The 21,176-nt window shown below is 42.8% G+C and overlaps 1 protein-coding gene across 1 annotated transcript in view; it reads right to left on the reverse strand.

Annotated features, from left to right (window-relative positions):
- Nucleotides 1-21,176, reverse strand: part of LOC115120958 (ly6/PLAUR domain-containing protein 6-like) — a 45,124-nt gene that overhangs the window by 11,051 nt on the left and 12,897 nt on the right. Inside the window, exon 2 of the mRNA XM_029649943.2 lies at nucleotides 1,068-1,241. Within this exon, the coding sequence (XP_029505803.1) occupies nucleotides 1,068-1,185 (118 nt within the window). The 5' untranslated portion in view covers nucleotides 1,186-1,241. The remainder of the gene's footprint in view (nucleotides 1-1,067; nucleotides 1,242-21,176) is intronic.

Raw genomic sequence — 21,176 nt, forward strand, 5'->3', positions numbered from 1 at the left:
ACTGCAACCAAATGCTTCCTGTAGTTGTTGATGAATCTCTCACGTTGCTGTGGAGAAATTTCGGCCCACTCTTCCCTGCAGAACTGGTTTAACTCAGCGACATTTGTGGGTTTTCAAACATGAACTGCTTGTTTTAAGCCCTGCCGCAACATCTCAATTGGGATTAGGTCTGGACTTTGACAAGACCATTTCAAAACTTTTCAAATTTGTTGACCATTTTTATGTCGACTTGATTGTGTGTTTTGGATCGTCTTGCTGCATGACTCAGCTGAGCTTCAGCTCACAGACAGATGGCCTGACATTCTCCTGTAGAATTCTCTGATACAGAGCATAAGTCATGGTTCCTTCTATTAAGGCAAGTTGTCCAGGTCCTGAGGCAGCAAAGCATCCCCAAACCATCACACTAGCACCACCATGCTTCAGCTTTGGTATGAGGTTCTTACTGTGGAATGCAGTGTTTGGTTTTCGGCAGACATAATGGAACCCACCTCATCCAAAAAGTTAACTCAAGTTTGCCAAAAAGCACCTGGATGATCATCAAGACTCTTGGAAGAATGTTCTATGGGCAGATGAGACAAAAGTATAACTTTTTGGACGACATGGAAATATTAAATAGCCATCAATAACATATAGATGCTAATATACAGTGTGTAAAATGTTGCTAATGGGTGGATGAGACTAAAGAGGGCAGAAAGCACTGACAACATGGGGCGTCTGACTGCCCAGTAGCTATGCACGGAGTCACGTGACCCTACACCTCAGCTCAACGAGACGTGCCTGGTGCAGAGGGGTGGGGGGTGGAGAAGGGTGTGGCGGGGTGCAGAGGGGTGGGGAGGCAGCAGACAGTTGCTGTGCCAGCTGTGGATCTGTCTGGTTAGGCTGGGGATCACAAGTTCACTGGATACCCCTAACTGCTATTCATGCATAGCATAGCCTCTGATCCACTTTTTCATAACCCTTAAAGAGATTCTCCGGTACTTTTGTTTACTTTTTTTTAGGAAATAGCCCTGAAAGTAGGCTCCCGAGCCAAAAGTGGTCCCCAAAACTATAATAATAAAAACTATTACTTGAGGGATGGAGGTAGATGATATCCTGTTCTGTGAAGTCCTTTGATTGTGTCATTTTCAGCCAATCAGCGAGGACCATCAGCAGTAGGACCCAGGCCACTGCAGGCCAGGGTTCCATTGCTGGCCGCGGCTTCACACATGCAGGTCTCTGATTGGACAACAACACGATGACACCTGCAGAGGAAAAGAGAGCCCACATGTAACCCGATTCTTAGTTAAAGTACCTGTTTGAGTCTATATAAAATCATGCTTCATTTTGCACAATGCAGACAATCCCTTTGGATGTCTGATCAAGGCTTCCTGACTGCCTATTCCAACTACATGCCATGGAACAGTGACCCATGGGTGTCTCCAGCCCTATTGGAAAACACAGAGGAAAGCCACTAGACATCCATCAGACCAGAAACAACAGAGTAGTGTTCCTCATTACAGCTGCGTTCGAAATAGCATCCTTTTTCCGATGTAGTGCACTACTTTTGACCAGGGCCTGTACGTCTTTAGTCAAAAGTATGGAATTAGGTGCCAGTTGGGACGCAAGCCTACATCTATTATCCCCCCAGTCAAACATCTCCTCACTAGTTCCAAGGATAGTCTGCCAGGGACCAGGCCAGATGCATCATCAGCCCTCATACAGTTTTCATTCTGATCGAGCTCAGTCTTAGCGGAGGGAGAAAAGAGTAACAGAGCTAGACATGGATTAACAGTTGGGAGAGTAATAAACAGTGGATGCACGCAACAATGTCTTGCAGGCCAAGGATGTCACAGATGACACCTAACATATTTTGAATAAGATATTTCAAGGTATCAATTGAGAATAGTCTAATCTTGGGCACATTAAAGACACACCCCTCTACAGAAAGTCCTTTTTTCAGAGTGTTTTTTAAATTTATTTATTTATTTAACCTTTATTTAACTAGGCAATTCAGTTAAGATAAAAATCTTATTTACCTTTGTCACGTTCTGACCTTTATTTCCTTTGTTACAATCTCCACCCGGCACAGCCAGAAGAGGACTGGCCACCCCACATAGCCTGGTTCCTCTCTAGTTTTCTTCCTAGGTTTTGGCCTTTCTAGGGAGTTTTTCCTAGCCACTGTGCTTCTACACCTGCATTGCTTGCTGTTTGGGGTTTTAGGCTGGGTTTCTGTACAGCACTTTGAGATATCAGCTGATGTACGAAGGGCTATATAAATCAATTTGATTTGATTTAATTTGTTTTGTCTTTATTTAGTATGGTCAGGGCGTGAGTTTGGGTGGGCAGTCTATGTGTGTTTTTCTATGTTTTTCCATTTCTATGTTTGGCCTGATATGGTTCTCAATCAGAGGCAGCTGTTTATCGTTGTCCTTGATTGAGAACAATATTTAGGTAGCCTGGGTTTCAATGTTGGTTTGTGGGTGTTTGTTTCCGTGTCTGTCACCACACGGGACTGATTTGGTTTGGTTTTCGGTCATGGTCACAGTCACAGTTATTGTTTTGTAGTTCTTAGTGTTTATGTTTTATAATAAATGATATTGACACTTACCAAGCTGCATTTTGGTCCGATCCCTGCTACACCTCCTCTTCAGACAAAGAGGAGGAAATCTGCCGTTACAACATTTTATTTTATTTATTTAGGCAAGTAGGTTAAGAACAAATTCCTATTTACATCCGACAACAGCCAAACCCTAACGATGCTGGGCCAAATGTGCACCACCCTGTGGGACTCCCAATCAGAGCCGGTTGTGAAATATCCTGGAATCGAACCAGGGTGTCTGTAGTGGCACCTCTAGCACTGAGATGCAGTGCCTTAGACCCCTGCGCCACTCGGAAGCCCCAGTGTGTAGCAGGTGCAGTGTTGAGTAGTTGTGATACTTTGCCATGTCAAATATCTAATTTTGTTTATTTATTAGGTCATTACACTAATCTATTTTTCTCCCCCCAAAATGTCCTCAGCTATAACATTCATGCGCGTGAAAAGAAGGATTTGACAGCATCTCAAATTATTTTGATTTTGGGGAAAATGAGCAGTTCATTATCTTATCTTGTTCTGTAGAGTAAGAGCAGAAAGCTAATCAGAGGAAAGATGGTGAGAAGACAGCGCTTTCAGAAAGTGTTCACACCCCTTTACTTTTTCCACATTTTGTTGTGTTACAACTTGAATTTAAAATGTATTAAATTGAGATTTTGTGTCACTGATCTACACACAATACCCAATAATGTAAAATGTTGTTTATAGAAAATGTTAGAAATTAATTTTAAAAAATGTAATGCTGAAATGTCTTGAAGCAATAATCCCTTTGTTATGACAAGCCTAAATAAATTGTTGAGTAAAAATGTGCTTAACAAATTGCAAAAAAGTTGCTTGGACTCAATCAGTGTTCAATAATAGTGGTTAACATGACTACCACATCTCTGTACCCCACACATACAATGATCTGTAAGGTTCCTCAATCGAGTAGGGAATTTGACACACAGATTCAAGCACAAAGACCAGGGATGTTTTCAATGCCTTGCAAAGAAGGACACCTGTTGATAGATGGGTAAAAAATAAAAGTAGACATTGAATATTTTGAGCATGGTGAAACTATTATTTATACCCCGTCACTACAAAGATACAGGCCAAAGGTTATTTTAAAACAGTTACAGAGTGTAATGGCTGTGATGGGAGAAAACTGAGGATGGATCAACAACATTGTAGTTACTCCACAATACTAACCTAATTGACAGAGTGAAAAAGAAGGACGGCTGTACAGAATAAAAAACCTGCATCCTGTTTGTAACAAGGAATTTAAGGAATACTGCAAAAAATTTGGCAAAGAAATGAACTTTTTGTCCTGAATAAAAAAAAGTTAGGTTTTTGGGAAAATCCAACACATCACATCAATGAGTAACACTATTCATATTTTCAAGCATGGGGGAGGCGGCATCATGTATTGGGTATGCTTGACATTGGCAAGGGAGTTTAAAAAAAATTAAAATAAATGGAATACAGGTCGCTATAAGCACAGGCAAAATCCTACAGAAAAACCTGGTTCAGTCTGCTTTCGAACAGATACTTGGAGACAAATTCACCTTTCAGCAGGAGAATAACCTAAAACAGGCCAAATCTACGCTGGAGTTGCTTAACAAGACAACATTGAATGTTCCTGAGTGGCCTAGTTACAGTTCTAACTTAAATCGTCTTGAAAATCTATGGCAAGACAAGAAAATGGCTGTCTAGCAATGATCAACAGTCAACTTGATAGAACTTGAAGAATAAAAAAGAATAATAATGGGGAAATATTGTACAATCCAAGTGTGGAAAACTCTTGGAGACACCCAAAATCGCAGCCAAAGGTGCTTCTACAAAGTATTGACTCAGGGGTGTGAATACTTAAATAAATAAGATATTTCTGTATTTCATTTTCAATATATTTGCAAAAAATTCTAAACACATGTTTTGACTTTGTCAATATGGGGTATTGTGCGTAGATGCGTGAGAAAAAACATGTAATCCATTTTGAATTCAGGATGTAACTCAACGACTGTCAATTACCACATTCTTATTGGCAGACTCAACAGCTATGGTTTCTCAAATGATTGTCTCGTCTGGTTCACCAACTACTTCTCTGATAGAGTTCAGTGTGGAAAATGGGAGGGCCTGTTGTCCGGGCCTCTGGCAGTCTTTATGGGGGTGCCACAGGGTTCAATTCTCGGGCCGACTCTCTTCTCTGTATACATCAATGATGTCGCTCTTGCTGGTGGTGATTCTCTGATTCACCTCCACGCAGACGACACCATTCTGTATACTTCTGGTCCTTATTTGGACACTGTGTTAACTAACCTTCAGACGAGCTTCAATGCCATACAACTCTACTTCCGTGGCCTCCAACTGCTCTTAAATGCAAGTAAAACCAAATGCATGCTCTTCAACCGATTGCTGCCCGCTCCTGCCCGCCCGTCCAGCATCACTACTCTGGACGGTTCTGACCTAGAATATATGGACAACTACAAATACCTAGGTGTCTGGTTAGACTGTAAACTCTCCTTCCAGACTCACATTAAGCATCTCCAATCCAAAATTACATTTAAAATCGGCTTCCTATATCGCAACAAAGCATCCTTCACTCATGCTGCCAAACATACCCTTGTAAAACTGACCATCCTACCGATCCTCGACTTCGGCGATGTCATTTATAAAACAGCCTCCAACAGTCTACTCAACAAATTGTATGCAGTCTATCACAGTGCCATTCGTTTTGTCACCAAAGCCCCATACACTACCCACCACAGCAACCTGTACGCTTCGTTGGCTGGCCCTCGCTTCATACTCGTCGTCAAACCCACTGGCTCTAGGTCATCTATAAGTCTCTGCTAGGTAAAGCCCCGCCTTATCTCAGCTCACTGGTCACCATAGCAGCACTCACCCGTAGCATGCGCTCCAGCAGGTATATCTCACTGGTCACCCCCAAAGCCAATTCCTCCTTTGGCCGCCTTCCCTTCCAGTTCAGGAACGAACTGCAAAAATCACTGAAGCTGGAGGCTCATATCTCCCTCACTGGCTTTAAGCACCAGCTGTCAGAGCAGCTCACAGATCACTGCACCTGTACATAGCCCATCTGTAAACAGCCCATCCAACTACCTCATCCCCATTCTGTATTTATTTATTTATCTTGCTCCTTTGCACCCTAGTATTTCTACTTGCACATTCATCCTCTGCACATCTACCATTCCAGTGTTTAATTGCTATATTGTAATTACTTTGCCACCAATGGCCTATTTATTGCCTTACCTCCCTTATCTTACCTCATTTGCACTCACTGTATATAGACTTTTTAAAATGTAATTTTTGTTATATTGTGTTATTGACTGTATTTGTATGTATATGTTTGTTTACTTCCATGTGTAACTCTGTGTTGTTGTATGTGTTGAACTGCTTTGCTTTATCTTGGCCAGGTCGCAGTTGTAAATGAGAACTTGTTCTCAACTAGCCTACCTGGTTAAATAAAGGTTAAATAAAAAAAATAAAAGTGAAATAAGTCAAGGGATATTAATACCTTTAAAGGCACCGTATGAGTTTCCAGGTAAGTTATGAGAAAGAAGCAGCATTGCGATTCTCAGCTGACACCCACACAAACATGTTTCCCTAAAAGACATTCCATCTGATACAATCTAACACTGCACATTTCTGGTTGACAAGGTATCAAGAGATGAGCACATAATGGATTTCAACACCACGAGGTCACTAGAGTCATTGAAATGAAATATATTTGAGGGACAGTAGATACCAGAGCATTGGTGTAAGCAACTAGTAGACAAACATCTTCGAACGGAATGGCTCCAATCACAAAGCTAGTCATTCTACTGGTTGTTCTAGACAGGACTTTCCTTGCAGGCCAAGAAACAAATCATATTCTTGTGGAAGGTGACGTTTTTTCATTTGAAACTCCGTCAGAGGTACTGTGTGATCTTTAAATCCACTGGTGAAGAAAGCCTGCTGTTGTGGAACACGTCTAACCCTTCACTTAGTAATTACTAAATTAAAAGCTTGTTCAATCTAAATTGTACAGGGTGGAGTGCTGGACAGCTGGCAATATTTCCCACCAACAACGTATTAGTCTCTCAGTTTGCAGGCATAATAGTAATGGAATATTTTGCCATTTAGGATGGACAGTAGACCTGCAATGTAAAGGTGCAAGTGGTGGTGACAGCATGACGGTTCAATGGTACACACAGGCAAATTCAAGATACATTAACCCGGAAGCCTCTCACCCAACTGGCTGAATCCAATTCATTGAGAATAACTCCTCTCTCCGCATTACCAACTTTACCACGGAGGACATAGGCATTTACATCTGCACTGTAGAGGAAGGATATCATTGTAGTAGTAACCTGATATTGACGTATGTTAAGGATCTGTATATGCATGGCTTTGTGGGAGAGAGGCCTGCACTGCCTTGCTTTAATACTGACTCAAATACGACACAGATGTGGTGGGACACCTACAAGAAGGGAAAAGTCATCACATCATTGCCATCTGAAAACCATTCGAGTGACCTCGCTGACCTCGGAAAGCAGATGCATGTGGTGGATGGAAGAGAGACTGGGAATTACTCGCTGGTCAACCCATTCCTGATGCTGAACCACTCTGAGGTTTACTCCTGTCTGAAGCATCACAATCAAGTGAAGAATCTCATCCAAAAGGTATATGCTAGTGGTCTGCCCAAAGTCTGACCAGCTCACACAGTTCTTCTCAGAATGAGAGGAGGTTGCTCTCCGCTGTAACTCTAATTCTAGTCTGACCAGCTCACACAGTTCTTCTCAGAAGGAGAGGAGGTTGCTCTCCGCTGTAACTCTAATTCTAGTCTGACCAGCTCACACAGTTCTTCTCAGAAGGAGAGGAGGTTGCTCTCCGCTGTAACTCTAATTCTAGTCTGACCAGCTCACACAGTTCTTCTCAGAAGGAGAGGAGGTTGCTCTCCGCTGTAACTCTAATTCTAGTCTGACCAGCTCACACAGTTCTTCTCAGAAGGAGAGGAGGTTGCTCTCCGCTGTAACTCTAATTCTAGTCTGACCAGCTCACACAGTTCTTCTCAGAAGGAGAGGAGGTTGCTCTCCGCTGTAACTCTAATTCTAGTCTGACCAGCTCACACAGTTCTTCTCAGAAGGAGAGGAGGTTGCTCTCCGCTGTAACTCTAATTCTAGTCTGACCAGCTCACACAGTTCTTCTCAGAAGGAGAGGAGGTTGCTCTCCGCTGTAACTCTAATTCCAGTCTGACCAGCTCACACAGTTCTTCTCAGAAGGAGAGGAGGTTGCTCTCCGCTGTAACTCTAATTCCAGTCTGACCAGCTCACACAGTTCTTCTCAGAAGGAGAGGAGGTTGCTCTCCGCTGTAACTCTAATTCTAGTCTGACCAGCTCACACAGTTCTTCTCAGAAGGAGAGGAGGTTGCTCTCCGCTGTAACTCTAATTCTAGTCTGACCAGCTCACACAGTTCTTCTCAGAAGGAGAGGAGGTTGCTCTCCGCTGTAACTCTAATTCTAGTCTGACCAGCTCACACAGTTCTTCTCAGAAGGAGAGGAGGTTGCTCTCCGCTGTAACTCTAATTCTAGTCTGACCAGCTCACACAGTTCTTCTCAGAAGGAGAGGAGGTTGCTCTCCGCTGTAACTCTAATTCTAGTCTGACCAGCTCACACAGTTCTTCTCAGAAGGAGAGGAGGTTGCTCTCCGCTGTAACTCTAATTCTAGTCTGACCAGCTCACACAGTTCTTCTCAGAAGGAGAGGAGGTTGCTCTCCGCTGTAACTCTAATTCTAGTCTGACCAGCTCACACAGTTCTTCTCAGAAGGAGAGGAGGTTGCTCTCCGCTGTAACTCTAATTCTAGTCTGACCAGCTCACACAGTTCTTCTCAGAAGGAGAGGAGGTTGCTCTCCGCTGTAACTCTAATTCTAGTCTGACCAGCTCACACAGTTCTTCTCAGAAGGAGAGGAGGTTGCTCTCCGCTGTAACTCTAATTCTAGTCTGACCAGCTCATACAGTTCTTCTCAGAAGGAGAGGAGGTTGCTCTCCGCTGTAACTCTAATTCTAGTCTGACCAGCTCACACAGTTCTTCTCAGAAGGAGAGGAGGTTGCTCTCCGCTGTAACTCTAATTCTAGTCTGACCAGCTCATACAGTTCTTCTCAGAAGGAGAGGAGGTTGCTCTCCGCTGTAACTCTAATTCCAGTCTAACCGGCTTGAGTGGAAAAGAAAGACTGCTGAAGGGGACGATGTCATTCTGGTCAAATCTACTTGACAAATCAGAAAAGCAACCATATCGGAGGATTTGAATGGCCAAATAAATGCATCTCAACCTCACATCTCTCTGGTCCTCTCTAACCTGTCACTGGGGGACAGTGGGGAGAACTATGTCTGAACGGGGAGGTGAAGGGGTGTGTGTATGGATAACTACTACCTTCTTAATTCATGAGGAGAAAGACCCCTTTGGCATCGACTACACTTTCTACACAATGTGGTCTTCATTGATGGTCTGTGGTCTGCTGGTGATGGTCTGTGATGTGATCGCTATGAACCTGAAGACCAGGAGAAGAGACCAGGCTTCTCAAAAGAGCAGGAAGGTCCAGCCTTATGGAATGCCTGAAATATTATTGGTTTGTTATATACACCTGTCATTAGAGGGAAATATGATTTAATCAAAAGTTATTCCGGAAGGCTTATGGAATGCCTGTGGCTGTCTGTCTTCAAAGCCTGAGGCATTGTGACGTACAGTAGGATGACTGCCATTGGATAGACGTATCAAGACAAGGCTTGTCCATCAACCCCGAGGGAAATGTAGGGGTTGGCTGGTGTAATTGTGTTCTCCTCACCCTGAGAAAGACCTTGGGCCATTCTGTCAGAGAGAGCTGACAGGGATACAGAAGAGAGCCTTGTCAGGGGACAGCCCTGTGGTTGTTTTTTATTCTTTAAACATAGATTGAAACTATTTATGTATTTGTCACATACAGTTGAATCAAGCCCTAGGTATGGAGGTACAAGACACAGAGAGGGGTACAAAGCAAACTGAGTAAGAAATTGTATTTGGCTCCTTCCTAAGATCAATACAAACAAGAAACAACAACAAATACATTCCACTTAACTTCACATTCAGATCAATTTAATCTGGTAAAATCTGACACCCCCAGTCATAAGTCAAACTGATTCTTATTAGATTTACCTCTGAGGCTCACTGGGTAATTTTAGGATTAGCTCTCAAAGTCAGGTGACCCAAACTGAGCAGGGAATTCACCAAACCAAATCAAATATTGCTCACAAATTGCAGCAACTCCTTGAGATGTTACACTTTAAAGTCTCCTGTAAGCCATCTTTTATACATCCCATTGGCTCTTCAGTTAACCGGTGATGTCATTAAGGACAGGCGTACAAAAACCATTAGCTCTTCTGTTGCCCAGGGCGACCAGGCCGCTGTGGTTGGGGGGTGATGAAGCACTTTAATGTATTTAACCAAGCAGCACCATCTAAGAACACAGCCAAACCACAACTTTTTACTCTGGACTTATAAGCTTTAATATTTGACATTGTTATATCAAAGCTGCTAAACCAAGTTTACTGTGGATTAGGATTTGTATTGTGTATGAACCTAGAGGCAGGTAGCTAAAGTAACATGGGCCAAAGAAATCTAAAAGACTAAGGAAATGATCTTTATCTTATTGACACACTGTTTAATTTGCAGCATACCAAAACAAAACATCTTTCATTTTCTGGGCTCTGGCTCATAGCGTACTGTGAGTGTTTTCCCTTCTTTAACATCTTTCATTTTCTGGGCTCTGGCTCATAGCGTACTGTGAGTGTTTTCCCTTCTTTAACATCTTTCATTTTCTGGGCTCTGGCTCATAGCGTACTGTGAGTGTTTTCCCTTCTTTAACATCTTTCATTTTCTGGGCTCTGGCTCATAGCGTACTGTGAGTGTTTTCCTTCTTTAACATCTTTCATTTTCTGGGCTCTGGCTCATAGCGTACTGTGAGTGTTTTCCTTCTTTAACATCTTTCATTTTCTGGGCTCTGGCTCATAGCGTACTGTGAGTGTTTTCCTTCTTTAACATCTTTCATTTTCTGGGCTCTGGCTCATAGCGTACTGTGAGTGTTTTCCCTTCTTTAACATCTTTCATTTTCTGGGCTCTGGCTCATAGCGTACTGTGAGTGTTTTCCCTTCTTTAACATCTTTCATTTTCTGGGCTCTGGCTCACGTACTGTGAGTGTTTTCCCTTTTTAACATCTTTCATTTTCTGGGCTCTGGCTCATAGCGTACTGTGAGTGTTTTCCCTTCTTTAACATCTTTCATTTTCTGGGCTCTGGCTCATAGCGTACTGTGAGTGTTTTCCCTTCTTTAACATCTTTCATTTTCTGGGCTCTGGCTCATAGCGTACTGTGAGTGTTTTCCCTTCTTTAACATCTTTCATTTTCTGGGCTCTGGCTCATAGCGTACTGTGAGTGTTTTCCCTTCTTTAACATCTTTCATTTTCTGGGCTCTGGCTCATAGCGTACTGTGAGTGTTTTCCCTTCTTTAACATCTTTCATTTTCTGGGCTCTGGCTCATAGCGTACTGTGAGTGTTTTCCCTTCTTTAACATCTTTCATTTTCTGGGCTCTGGCTCATAGCGTACTGTGAGTGTTTTCCCTTCTTTACGTCAAGCTGATGTTGGAAAGATAAGATACGTTTGTTTATCTTATCATGTTAAATCAGATTCTTTTTTTAACTAATGACCCAGAGCAAATATTTTCATTTTAGTCTGAGCTATTGGCAGGGTACCTGATTTATAAAAACAACAGAACCGTTTGGTGTAGGGATGTTTCTGTGATAGAGAAGATAGGGCTGGAGGTTGTGGTTGTGCTCGAAATTGGCATATGAAATATAATAAAGCCTTATGGGAATGCAGAAACCATCGTAATACTCAATGTATGTCCGCAATAATGGATTTGATTTTAATAGATTAAGCAATAACTAAGAGCACAAAACGTTCCAACAGAGTCATCACGACGGCAGAGCCATCACGACGGCAGAGCCATCACGACGGCAGAGCCCTCACGACGGCAGAGCCATCACGACGGCAGAGTCATCACGACGGCAGAGCCCTCACGACGGCAGAGCCATCACGACGGCAGAGCCATCACGACGGCAGAGCCCTCACGACGGCAGAGCCATCACGACGGCAGAGCCATCACGACGGCAGAGTCATCACGACGGCAGAGTCATCACGACGGCAGAGCCCTCACGACGGCAGAGCCCTCACGACGGCAGAGCCATCACGACGGCAGAGCCATCACGACGGCAGAGCCCTCACGACGGCAGAGTCATCACGACGGCAGAGCCATCACGACGGCAGAGCCCTCACGGCGGCAGAGCCCTCACGGCGGCAGAGCCCTCACGGCGGCAGAGCCATCACGACGGCAGAGTCATCACGACGGCAGAGCCATCACGCCGGCAGAGCCATCACGACGGCAGAGCCATCACGTCGGCAGAGCCATCACGACGGCAGAGCCATCACGACGGCAGAGCCATCACGACGAGAACAAGTGTGTTCAGACAACTGATATGTAATAGCAGAACACTTTATATATACAGGTAACTGCCAAAATAACGGAAACACTTCAGTAAATGAAGGATACTGATTATATTGAAAGCAGGAACTTCCACACCGGTGTGGTTCCTGAGTTAATTAAGCAATAAACATCCCATCATGCTTAGGGTCATGTATAAAAACGCCCAGTCGCCCATTCTTTTGACTACCATGGCTAGAAGAAGAGATCTCAGTGACTTTGAAAGAGGGGTCTCAAAGGAGCATAGGGGGTTTAAAGTGTGTGTGTGTGTGTGTGTGTGTGTGTGTGTGTGTGTGTGTGTGTGTGTGTGTATGTCTCAGTCACCAGATCTCAACCCAATTGAACACTTATGGGAGATTCTGGAGCGGCGCCTGAGACAGCGTTTTCCACCACCAGCAACAAAACACTGAATTGTGGAATTTATTGTGGAAGAATGGTGTCACATCTCTCCAGTAGAGTTCCAGACACTTGTAGAATATATGTCAAGGAGCATTGAAGCTGTTCTTGTTCATGGTGGCCCAACAACCTATTAAGACACTTTATGTTGGTGTTTCCTTTATATTGGCAGTTACCTGTAGGTTGTCAAAGTTATCAGGAAAAAAGGGGAATTCAAAAAAATTCCTGCATTTGCTGAACGGTGGTATTCAAGCCTGAACTAATCTCTACAATCACACAGACTCTTCCCTTCAGCAGCACACTAACCTGACTGGAGAGAACCATGTAGGATCATTTGTTAAGGTAAAGTACGTCAAGCCCCAAACGATACCAGCCCATCAGGTAAGGGTGCTCTCGAACCAAATGTTCTTTACCATTTGGTCATCAGATTTGCCACCAATGCTCCTTCTAGGACACAACACTGCACTCTATACTTCTCTGTAAACTGGACATCTCTGTATAACCATCGCAAGACCCACTGTTCGATGCTTATTTATAAAACCCTCTTAGGCTTCACTCCTCCCTATCTGAGATATCTACTGCAGCCCTCATCCTCCACACACAACACCCGTTCTGCCAGTCACATTCTGTTAAAGGTCCCCAAAGCACACACATCCCTGGGTCACTCATCTTTTCATTTCACCGCAGCTAGTTCTAGTTTCAGTTCGCTTCAGACTGGAACGAGCTGCAACAAATACTCAGACTGGACAGTTTTATCTCAATCTCTTCATTCAAAGACTCAATCATGGACACTCTTACTCACACTTTGTGTGATGTATTGTTGTTGCTACCTTCTTGCCCTTTGTGCTGTTGTCTGTGCCCAATAATGTTTGTACCATGTTTAGCGCAGCTACCATGTTGTGTTGCTACCATGCTGTGTTGTCATGTGTTGCTGCCTTGCTATGTTGTTGTCTTAGGTCTCTCTTTATATAGTGTTGTGTTGTCTCTCTCATCGTGATGTATGTTTCGTCCTATATTTTTATTTTCATTTTAATCCCAGCCCCCATCCCCGCAGGAGGCCTTTTGACTATTGGTAGGCCGTCATTGTAAATAAGAATGTGTTCTTAACTGACTTGCCTAGTTAAATAAATGTTAAATAAAAAAATACAAATAAAATCAGGGTTTACCATTTGAATGCTATTAAAACATGTTGTTGACTGTGTTACAGTAACTGTGAGTACGATAACATGAGTATTGGCAACGCTCCACTGCAAACTGTGGAAGGAAGTCATGAGGGATGGTTGGTCGAGTAGTTTCTTTAGAAAACAACTGGTTTACATTCAACACCTGAATCAGTGCCTCTCAACTACACGTGTTCATTACAGCTCTCCTGTATACACATACATCGTGTAATGCAATTTCTACTTCCAATTTGATGCCAGGAAAACCAACACCCACCTATTTATTGAGCTAAGCATCACAAGACAAGAAACACAAAACAACATATACGGGCTATGCAGAGTCACCTCCCTATGTAACACACTGCCTCCTGGCCCGCTGGACACTGGGCTGTGGCACTCTGTCGCCACGCTGGACTGCATTGACTTTCCTCCCAGAGATGTTATCATGGTTGAAGGTCCACAGTGTATTCAGGGAGAGACCAAAGAGAGAGGTGTACATATCAACCAGCAGCCACCCTGACCCATTTCCTGTTTCGGTCTGTCAACAGGGTAGACATGAGCAACTACTGTAGCAGGTAGACAGACACATACATGAAGCATATTGACAGTACGGTAAAATCACTGTCGACACACTAAAGAGGGAAAAAAACGATCAATAGAAGTATGAAGTCTGACAAAAAGTTCAAATACTTTTACTTAATCAGTTCGAGAGATGTGGTAAACACTAACTTGAAACCATTTTACTTACCTAAACTTTATGCGAACAGACACATTCTTGCATGACCTTACAGTATAAGCTCTAGGGCAAAGGGCTTTCTTTGTCAGGAGTTTCTTGACCACGAAGTCTGTCTTAGAACACGTATTTAGAAAATACCAGCATTCCAGACCTCCCCCATTTGGAGTGAAGTGATTACCTAATTCCATTATTTCCCCAGATGGAATCACTTTCTCAGTAGCACATTAAGTCCTTAGAGGACTGTTGAGGTTCTAAAACAAGCCAGAGAAACCGTTGACTTGCCTACAGAACTGATGAGGCAGATCAGATGTGTGTTTCTGATAGACTAAACTCTGCCTGAACCTCTACAACTCTGGGGAATACAAAAGAATAGCTCCTATATGAATGAGGAGAAAGCTAACGGACACAACCCCACAGGCATCCCATTGACATGGGGAGTGGGGACAAGGGTCTGGTTTCAACCTTCAGGTCTCCACACAGAAGCCTGTGGACATCTTCTTTACCTCCATCTCTCTGCAAGGAGTCTAGATTTACATGTTACATGCTAATGTTTCTGTGTTAGGGGGTGACACTGTGACCTTGTCAGCAGGTGCCTGGCCTGATAAAGACCCCTCCCACTAGGACTTTGGAGCAGACAAATAGACCAGATTCGAACAGAAATGGAGAAGGATTGAGAAAGACACAGGGCGACTAACAACATAGTTTATCTACAGAGGTCAAATGGATAACGGAATTACAAAGGAATTGCCTACAAATTGAGATAAAAATGACCACTAGCTAAAAGCTTCCCACAAACTATGGGTGTTTGTATTTATCCTTTGACATGATTCTTGAAGATAGATTTCAAATGGCATTTGATGTCGGTCTTCGTCTGTTTTGAGATCAGCACTAGGAATTTCTTTAACAGAGCTTACTCTTCGATTAATTCATTAATAATCTTAACTAGAGGTCGAACGATTATGATTTTTCAACGATAGCGATTATTGGAGGACCAAAAAAAAGACGATATCGATTAATCGGACGATTTTTATATATATATATATTTGTAATAATGACAATTACAACAATACTGAAATAACACTTTTATTTTAACTTAATATAATACATCAATAAAATCAATTTAGTCTCAAATAAATAATGAAACATCTTCAATTTGGTTTAAATAATGCCATTTGCCATGTAAAAAAGCTATGTTTAAGTTCCTTGCTCAGAACATGAGAACATATGAAAGTTGATGGTTCCTTTTAACATGAGTCTTCAATATTCCCAGGTAAGAAGTTTTAGGTTGTAGTTATTATAGGAATTATAAGACTATTTCTCTCTATACCATTTGTGTTTCATATACCTTTGACTATTGGATGTTCTTATAGGCACTGTAGTATTGCCAGCATAATCTTTGGAGTTGATAGGCTTGAAGTCATAAACAGCTCAATGCTTGAAGCACAGCGAAGAGCTGCTGGCAAATGCAGGAAAGTGCTGTTTGAATGAATGCTTACGAGCCTGCTGCTGCCTACCACCGCTCAGTTAGACTGCTCTATCAAATATGAAATCATAGACTTAATTATAATATAATAACACACAGAAATACGAGCCTTAGGTTATTAAAATGGTAAAATCCGGAAACTATCATTTTGAAAACAAAACATTTATTCTTTCAGTGAAATACGGAACCGTTACGTATTTTATCTTACGGGTGGCATCTAAAAATTGCTGTTACACAACCTTCAACGTTATGTCATAATTATGTACAATTCTGGCAAATTAATTACGGTCTTTGTTAAGAGGAAATTATCTTCACACAGTTCGCAACGAGCCAGGCGGCCCAAACTGCTGCATATACCCTGACTCTGCTTGCACAGAACGCAACGAGCCAGGCGGCCCAAACTGCTGCATATACCCTGACTCTGCTTGCACAGAACGCAACGAGCCAGGCGGCCCAAACTGCTGCATATACCCTGACTCTGCTTGCACAGAACGCAACGAGCCAGGCGGCCCAAACTGCTGCATATACCCTGACTCTGCTTGCACAGAACACAAGAGAAGTGACACAATTTCCGTAGTTAAAATAAATTCTTGTTAGCAGGCAATATTAACTAAATATGCAGGTTTAAAAATATATACATGTGCATTGATTTTAAGAAAGGCATTGATGTTTATGGTTAGGTACAACGACAGGTGCAACGACAGTGCTTTTTTTCGCAAATGCGCTTGTTAAATCATCACCCATTTGGCGAAGTAGGCTGTGATTCAATGATAAATTAACAGGCACCGCATAGATATGCAACGCAGGACAAGTTAGATAAACTAGTAATATCATCAACCATGTGTAGTTAACTAGTGATTATGTTAAGATTGATTGTTTTTAATAAGATAAGTTTAATGCTAGCTAGCACCTTACCTTGGCTCCTTGCTGCACTCGCATAACAGGTAGTCAGCCTGCCACGCAGTCTCCTCATGGAGTGCAATGTAATCGGCCATAATCGGTGTCCAAAAATACAGATTAGCGATTGTTATGAAATCGGCCCTAATTAATCGGCCATTCTGATTAATCGGTCGACCTCTAATCTTAACATGCTATCTGAGATAAGCATCGATCCTTGGTCAAACAGAGAGCATTAAAAAAATATTTAAAAAATATATGAGGAACATTTTAATAAGTCATAATAATGAATAGGTGGTTGAGAAGGGCAACCTTTCAGTCAGGAAATTCTTGGAGTGGAACTTCAATGGCACCACCCTCTCTTAACCTCTGCCAGGTCATCTGCCATAAACTACACTTGTCATGAAAACCTTCATACCTGCCACCTGCTGGCACGTGGTGCTAACGGAAGCTGTGGTCACTTGTTTGTATAAGGTTGGAATGTTCCCTTTTGTTTAACAGGTCTGACGGCAGGGGCTGATACACTGTTGGTTGGTGGATCGCACAGCCGTAGAGGTTATCACTGTTGGAGAAGAAGAGGAGGAACCCACGGTCTCATTTCATTTACCTGTGTAGTATTTTTCACTCTCTCTTTATCCATTCCGCCACACGGACAGGATGAATCTCAGTCTGAGATAACAGGATAAAGGTCAAAGCATCACACTCCAGCCTTTAACGCATTTTAGAGTGGTTGCATTTCCCCAAACCTCTCCCTTTTAGTTTTTCACCAAAACAAGTGGCTGGTCGGAGCAACAGATCACAGACTCAGGATTGTGGCTTTAAATGCAAATGCATAGGAAAAGCTGTGTGTCTAGGAGTGCTTACGCTTAATTAGCCTGATGTGAGAGGTCAATAGGGAAGCAATGAACCAAAGTGGCCCTTCGTCCTTGTAAGATCCCTCTCAGTGCCCCTCATGGCCCAAGGGGAATAGTGAATAACTCCAGGTGGTTGTGGACATTGGAGGAGGGAAGCATTAACACCACTCATAAACAAACAAACCCCATTCATCACACAACCTTAGTGAAATGTATTCTCTAGTTGTAGATCCACATACTGTAAGAAACATAATGACATTTGCCTTGCCTCCGTACAACTGGACACAATGTCATCCCATCCCATTCTCCTTTCAGATATGTTGCCAAAGTCAGACCTCACGTTAATATTACTTCAGATATAAAAATCCAAACCCCAAAACGTTTAGGTTCAGTGCCTGAGCCTTTTTGTGGGTGAGAGCAGTAGAGACCCTTTCTGTAATGCTGCCAGCATTGTAAGGCAATTTGTGGACCGCAACACCATCTCCTGGGCTGAGCAACGACCTGTGAACTGTGGTTCCTCCCTTCTGACTGAGCAGCAGAAATGCAAATCACCAGGAGTCTTGTGACTCCGAGAACTGGTCTGATCAGATTCAGTAAGGGAGGGAGGAACAGAGAAGGTAGGGAGGGAGGGCGGGAGGGAGGGGGAGAGAAGGAGGGGAGAGTGGTAAGGTAGTACCTGCCAGCTTTTCTTCCTGTGCTGTGTGCCTTTTACATTTGTGCACATTTCAACCACATTTCAACCGTGTTGGACCCAGGGAGCAGAAGGGAATAAAATATGATAAAAGTTATTATTATAGCATAATAAGCCCCAGTATATGTTACGGTTATTATGATAGCATAATAAGCCCCAGTATATGTTACGGTTATTATTATAACATAATAAGCCCCAGTATATGTTTTGGTTATTATTATAGCATAATAAGCCCCAGTATATGTTATGGTTATTATTATAGCATAATAAGCCCCAGTATATGTTACGGTTATTATTATAGCATAATAAGCCCCAGTATATGTTACGGTTATTATTATAGCATAATAAGCCCCAGTATATGTTACGGTTATTATTATTATAGCATAATAAGCCCCAGTATATGTTACGGTTATTATTATAGCATAATAAGCCCCAGTATATGTTACGGTTATTATTATAGCATAATAAGCCCCAGTATATGTTACGGTTATTATTATAGCATAATAAGCCCCAGTATATGTTACGGTTATTATTATAGCATAATAAGCCCCAGTATATGTTACGGTTATTATTATAGCATAATAAGCCCCAGTATATGTTACGGTAGGAGGGGTTTGCCTGAACTTGCCTGCTCTGCTGAAAAAAAAGCTAAACAAATCTATGCAGTATGAAGACCTTTTGTCCCATAACTAATCCAATTACGCTATTCTCTCAGAGCGATTCAGAGTAACAAAGTAAAGCTGATTAAACGCAGGGCTGACAACCACAGTCGAGACAAACCCCCATTGATCCAAAAGAGCCAGAACAATGCTTCACCAACCACCATCTCTCTTGTCATTTGCCATATGGCAGCAGCCAACGATGCCCCAGCCCCTTGGTAGCCTACCCACAAACCCCGGGGTTGCATTCCACATGGCACCCAGTATTCCCGGTAACGTTTACATATTTTGCATTACTTGTCTCATATATACTGTATTCTATCCTATTCTACTGTATCTTAGTCTGTGCCGCTCTGACTTCGCTCGTCCAAATATTGATATATTCTTAATTCCATTCCATTACTTGAGATTTGTGTGTATTGTGTTTATTGTCGTGAATTGTTAAGATATTACTGCGCTGTTGGAGCTAGAAACACAAGCATATCGATACACCCGCAATAACATCTGCTAAACGCATTGACAAATAAAATGTATACAGTGCACTACTTTTGACCAGGGATTATAGAGCTCTGGTCAAAAGTAGGGCACTATATAGGGAATAGGGTGCCATTTGGGACGCAGAATAGGAGTCAGATCGGATCAGAATCACTGGCTGCTTAATTTAAATCCTACATGCGACCAGCACAAACCTAATTCAGCAGTTTTCTTTTGAAGTGCTCCAAGTCAGTTGTATAACTTTCTAATCCCCATCTCGACCGCTTGGCGCATACGAAGACCCAGAGGATTAGCCATGTAGCTGGTACTCATGGAGGGAACAGGCTGCTGGCTACAGCCTACAAATGCCACGTCCAGGAATAAAGGGTGTCCACTCTACAATAATAATGCAGCGGAATGTCGCCTGCCTTGGCCTTACCATGACATGGGATCTGCCTAGGTACTCCTTTTAAACCAGACTTAAGTCACATGATGATAGACACAAGCTATGAGATATGCAGATTTACCACAGTAGGGTGAAACTGTCTGGGCCTGTAATAAAAGAGTGTCAGGAAAGAGACACATTAACAAATGAAGACTTAATTAAGATTGTATGGCTCAACAGTTTGGTAATATAGTCATTATAGTCAATGCCTGTTTGTGTTGGTGTATACAGTTTCTTAGGTACACCACCCTGTTCACGAAAAAGGTTCGCTCCTTTAGACACGTGGCTTGCTATATAAAGCAGGCATTGCGGCATTCAGTTACTGTTTGATTGAACGTTAGCCTGGGCAAAACGAGTGACCTAAGCGACTTTGAGTGTGGTATGATCGTGGGTGCCGGCCGCGCTGGTTCCAGTATCTCAGAAACGGCTGACCTCCTGGGCTTTTCACACACGACAGTGTCTAGGGTTTACAGAGAATGGTGCAGCAGACAAAACACATCCAGTCATCGGAAGTCCTGTGGGGGAAAACAGCTTGTTGATGAGAGGTTGAAGGAGAATGGCAATAATCGCGCAAGTTAACAGGCGGGCTACAACAGGCAAATAACGGCGCAGTACAACAGTGGTGGGCAGAACAGCATCTCAGAAGGCACAACTTGTCGGTCCTTGTCACGGATGGGCTATTGCAGCAGACAACCACACCAAGTTCCACTCCAATCAGCTAAAAACAAGAAGAATCAGCTCCAGTGGGCACACAATCACCAACACTGGACAATTGAGGAGAGAAAAAACATTGCCTGGTCCGACGAATCCCAGTTCCTGTTGTAAGGATTTGGCATAAGCAGTATGAGTCCATGGCCCCATCCTGCCTGGTGTTAACGGTACAGGCTGGAGGCAGTGGTTTAATGGTGTGAGGAATGTTTTCCTGGCACACATTAGGTCCCTTGATACCAATTGAGCAACGTTTCCATGCCCCGAAGAATTCAGGCTGGTCTGGAGGCAAAGGTGTGTCCGACCCGGTACTAGATGGGTGTACCTAATAAACTGTTCCATTCAATTGCTAGTGAGTAGGCTAGTTATATACTTTAGAAGACAAGACACCACTCCATTTAAAGGAGCAGGGAACTTTCAACTGTGGAGTTCATGTTTTAGGGCCTTCTAGAAAATAAAAGAATGCTCCAAGTGCAATGCGATCAAAGCTTCATTTACTTTTAACTAGAGGTCGACCGATTAATCGGAATGGCCGATTAATTAGGGCCGATTTCAAGTT

This window comes from Oncorhynchus nerka, linkage group LG1, assembly GCF_034236695.1.
Source record: "Oncorhynchus nerka isolate Pitt River linkage group LG1, Oner_Uvic_2.0, whole genome shotgun sequence".
In the NCBI taxonomy this organism is placed as follows: Eukaryota; Metazoa; Chordata; class Actinopteri; order Salmoniformes; family Salmonidae; genus Oncorhynchus; species Oncorhynchus nerka.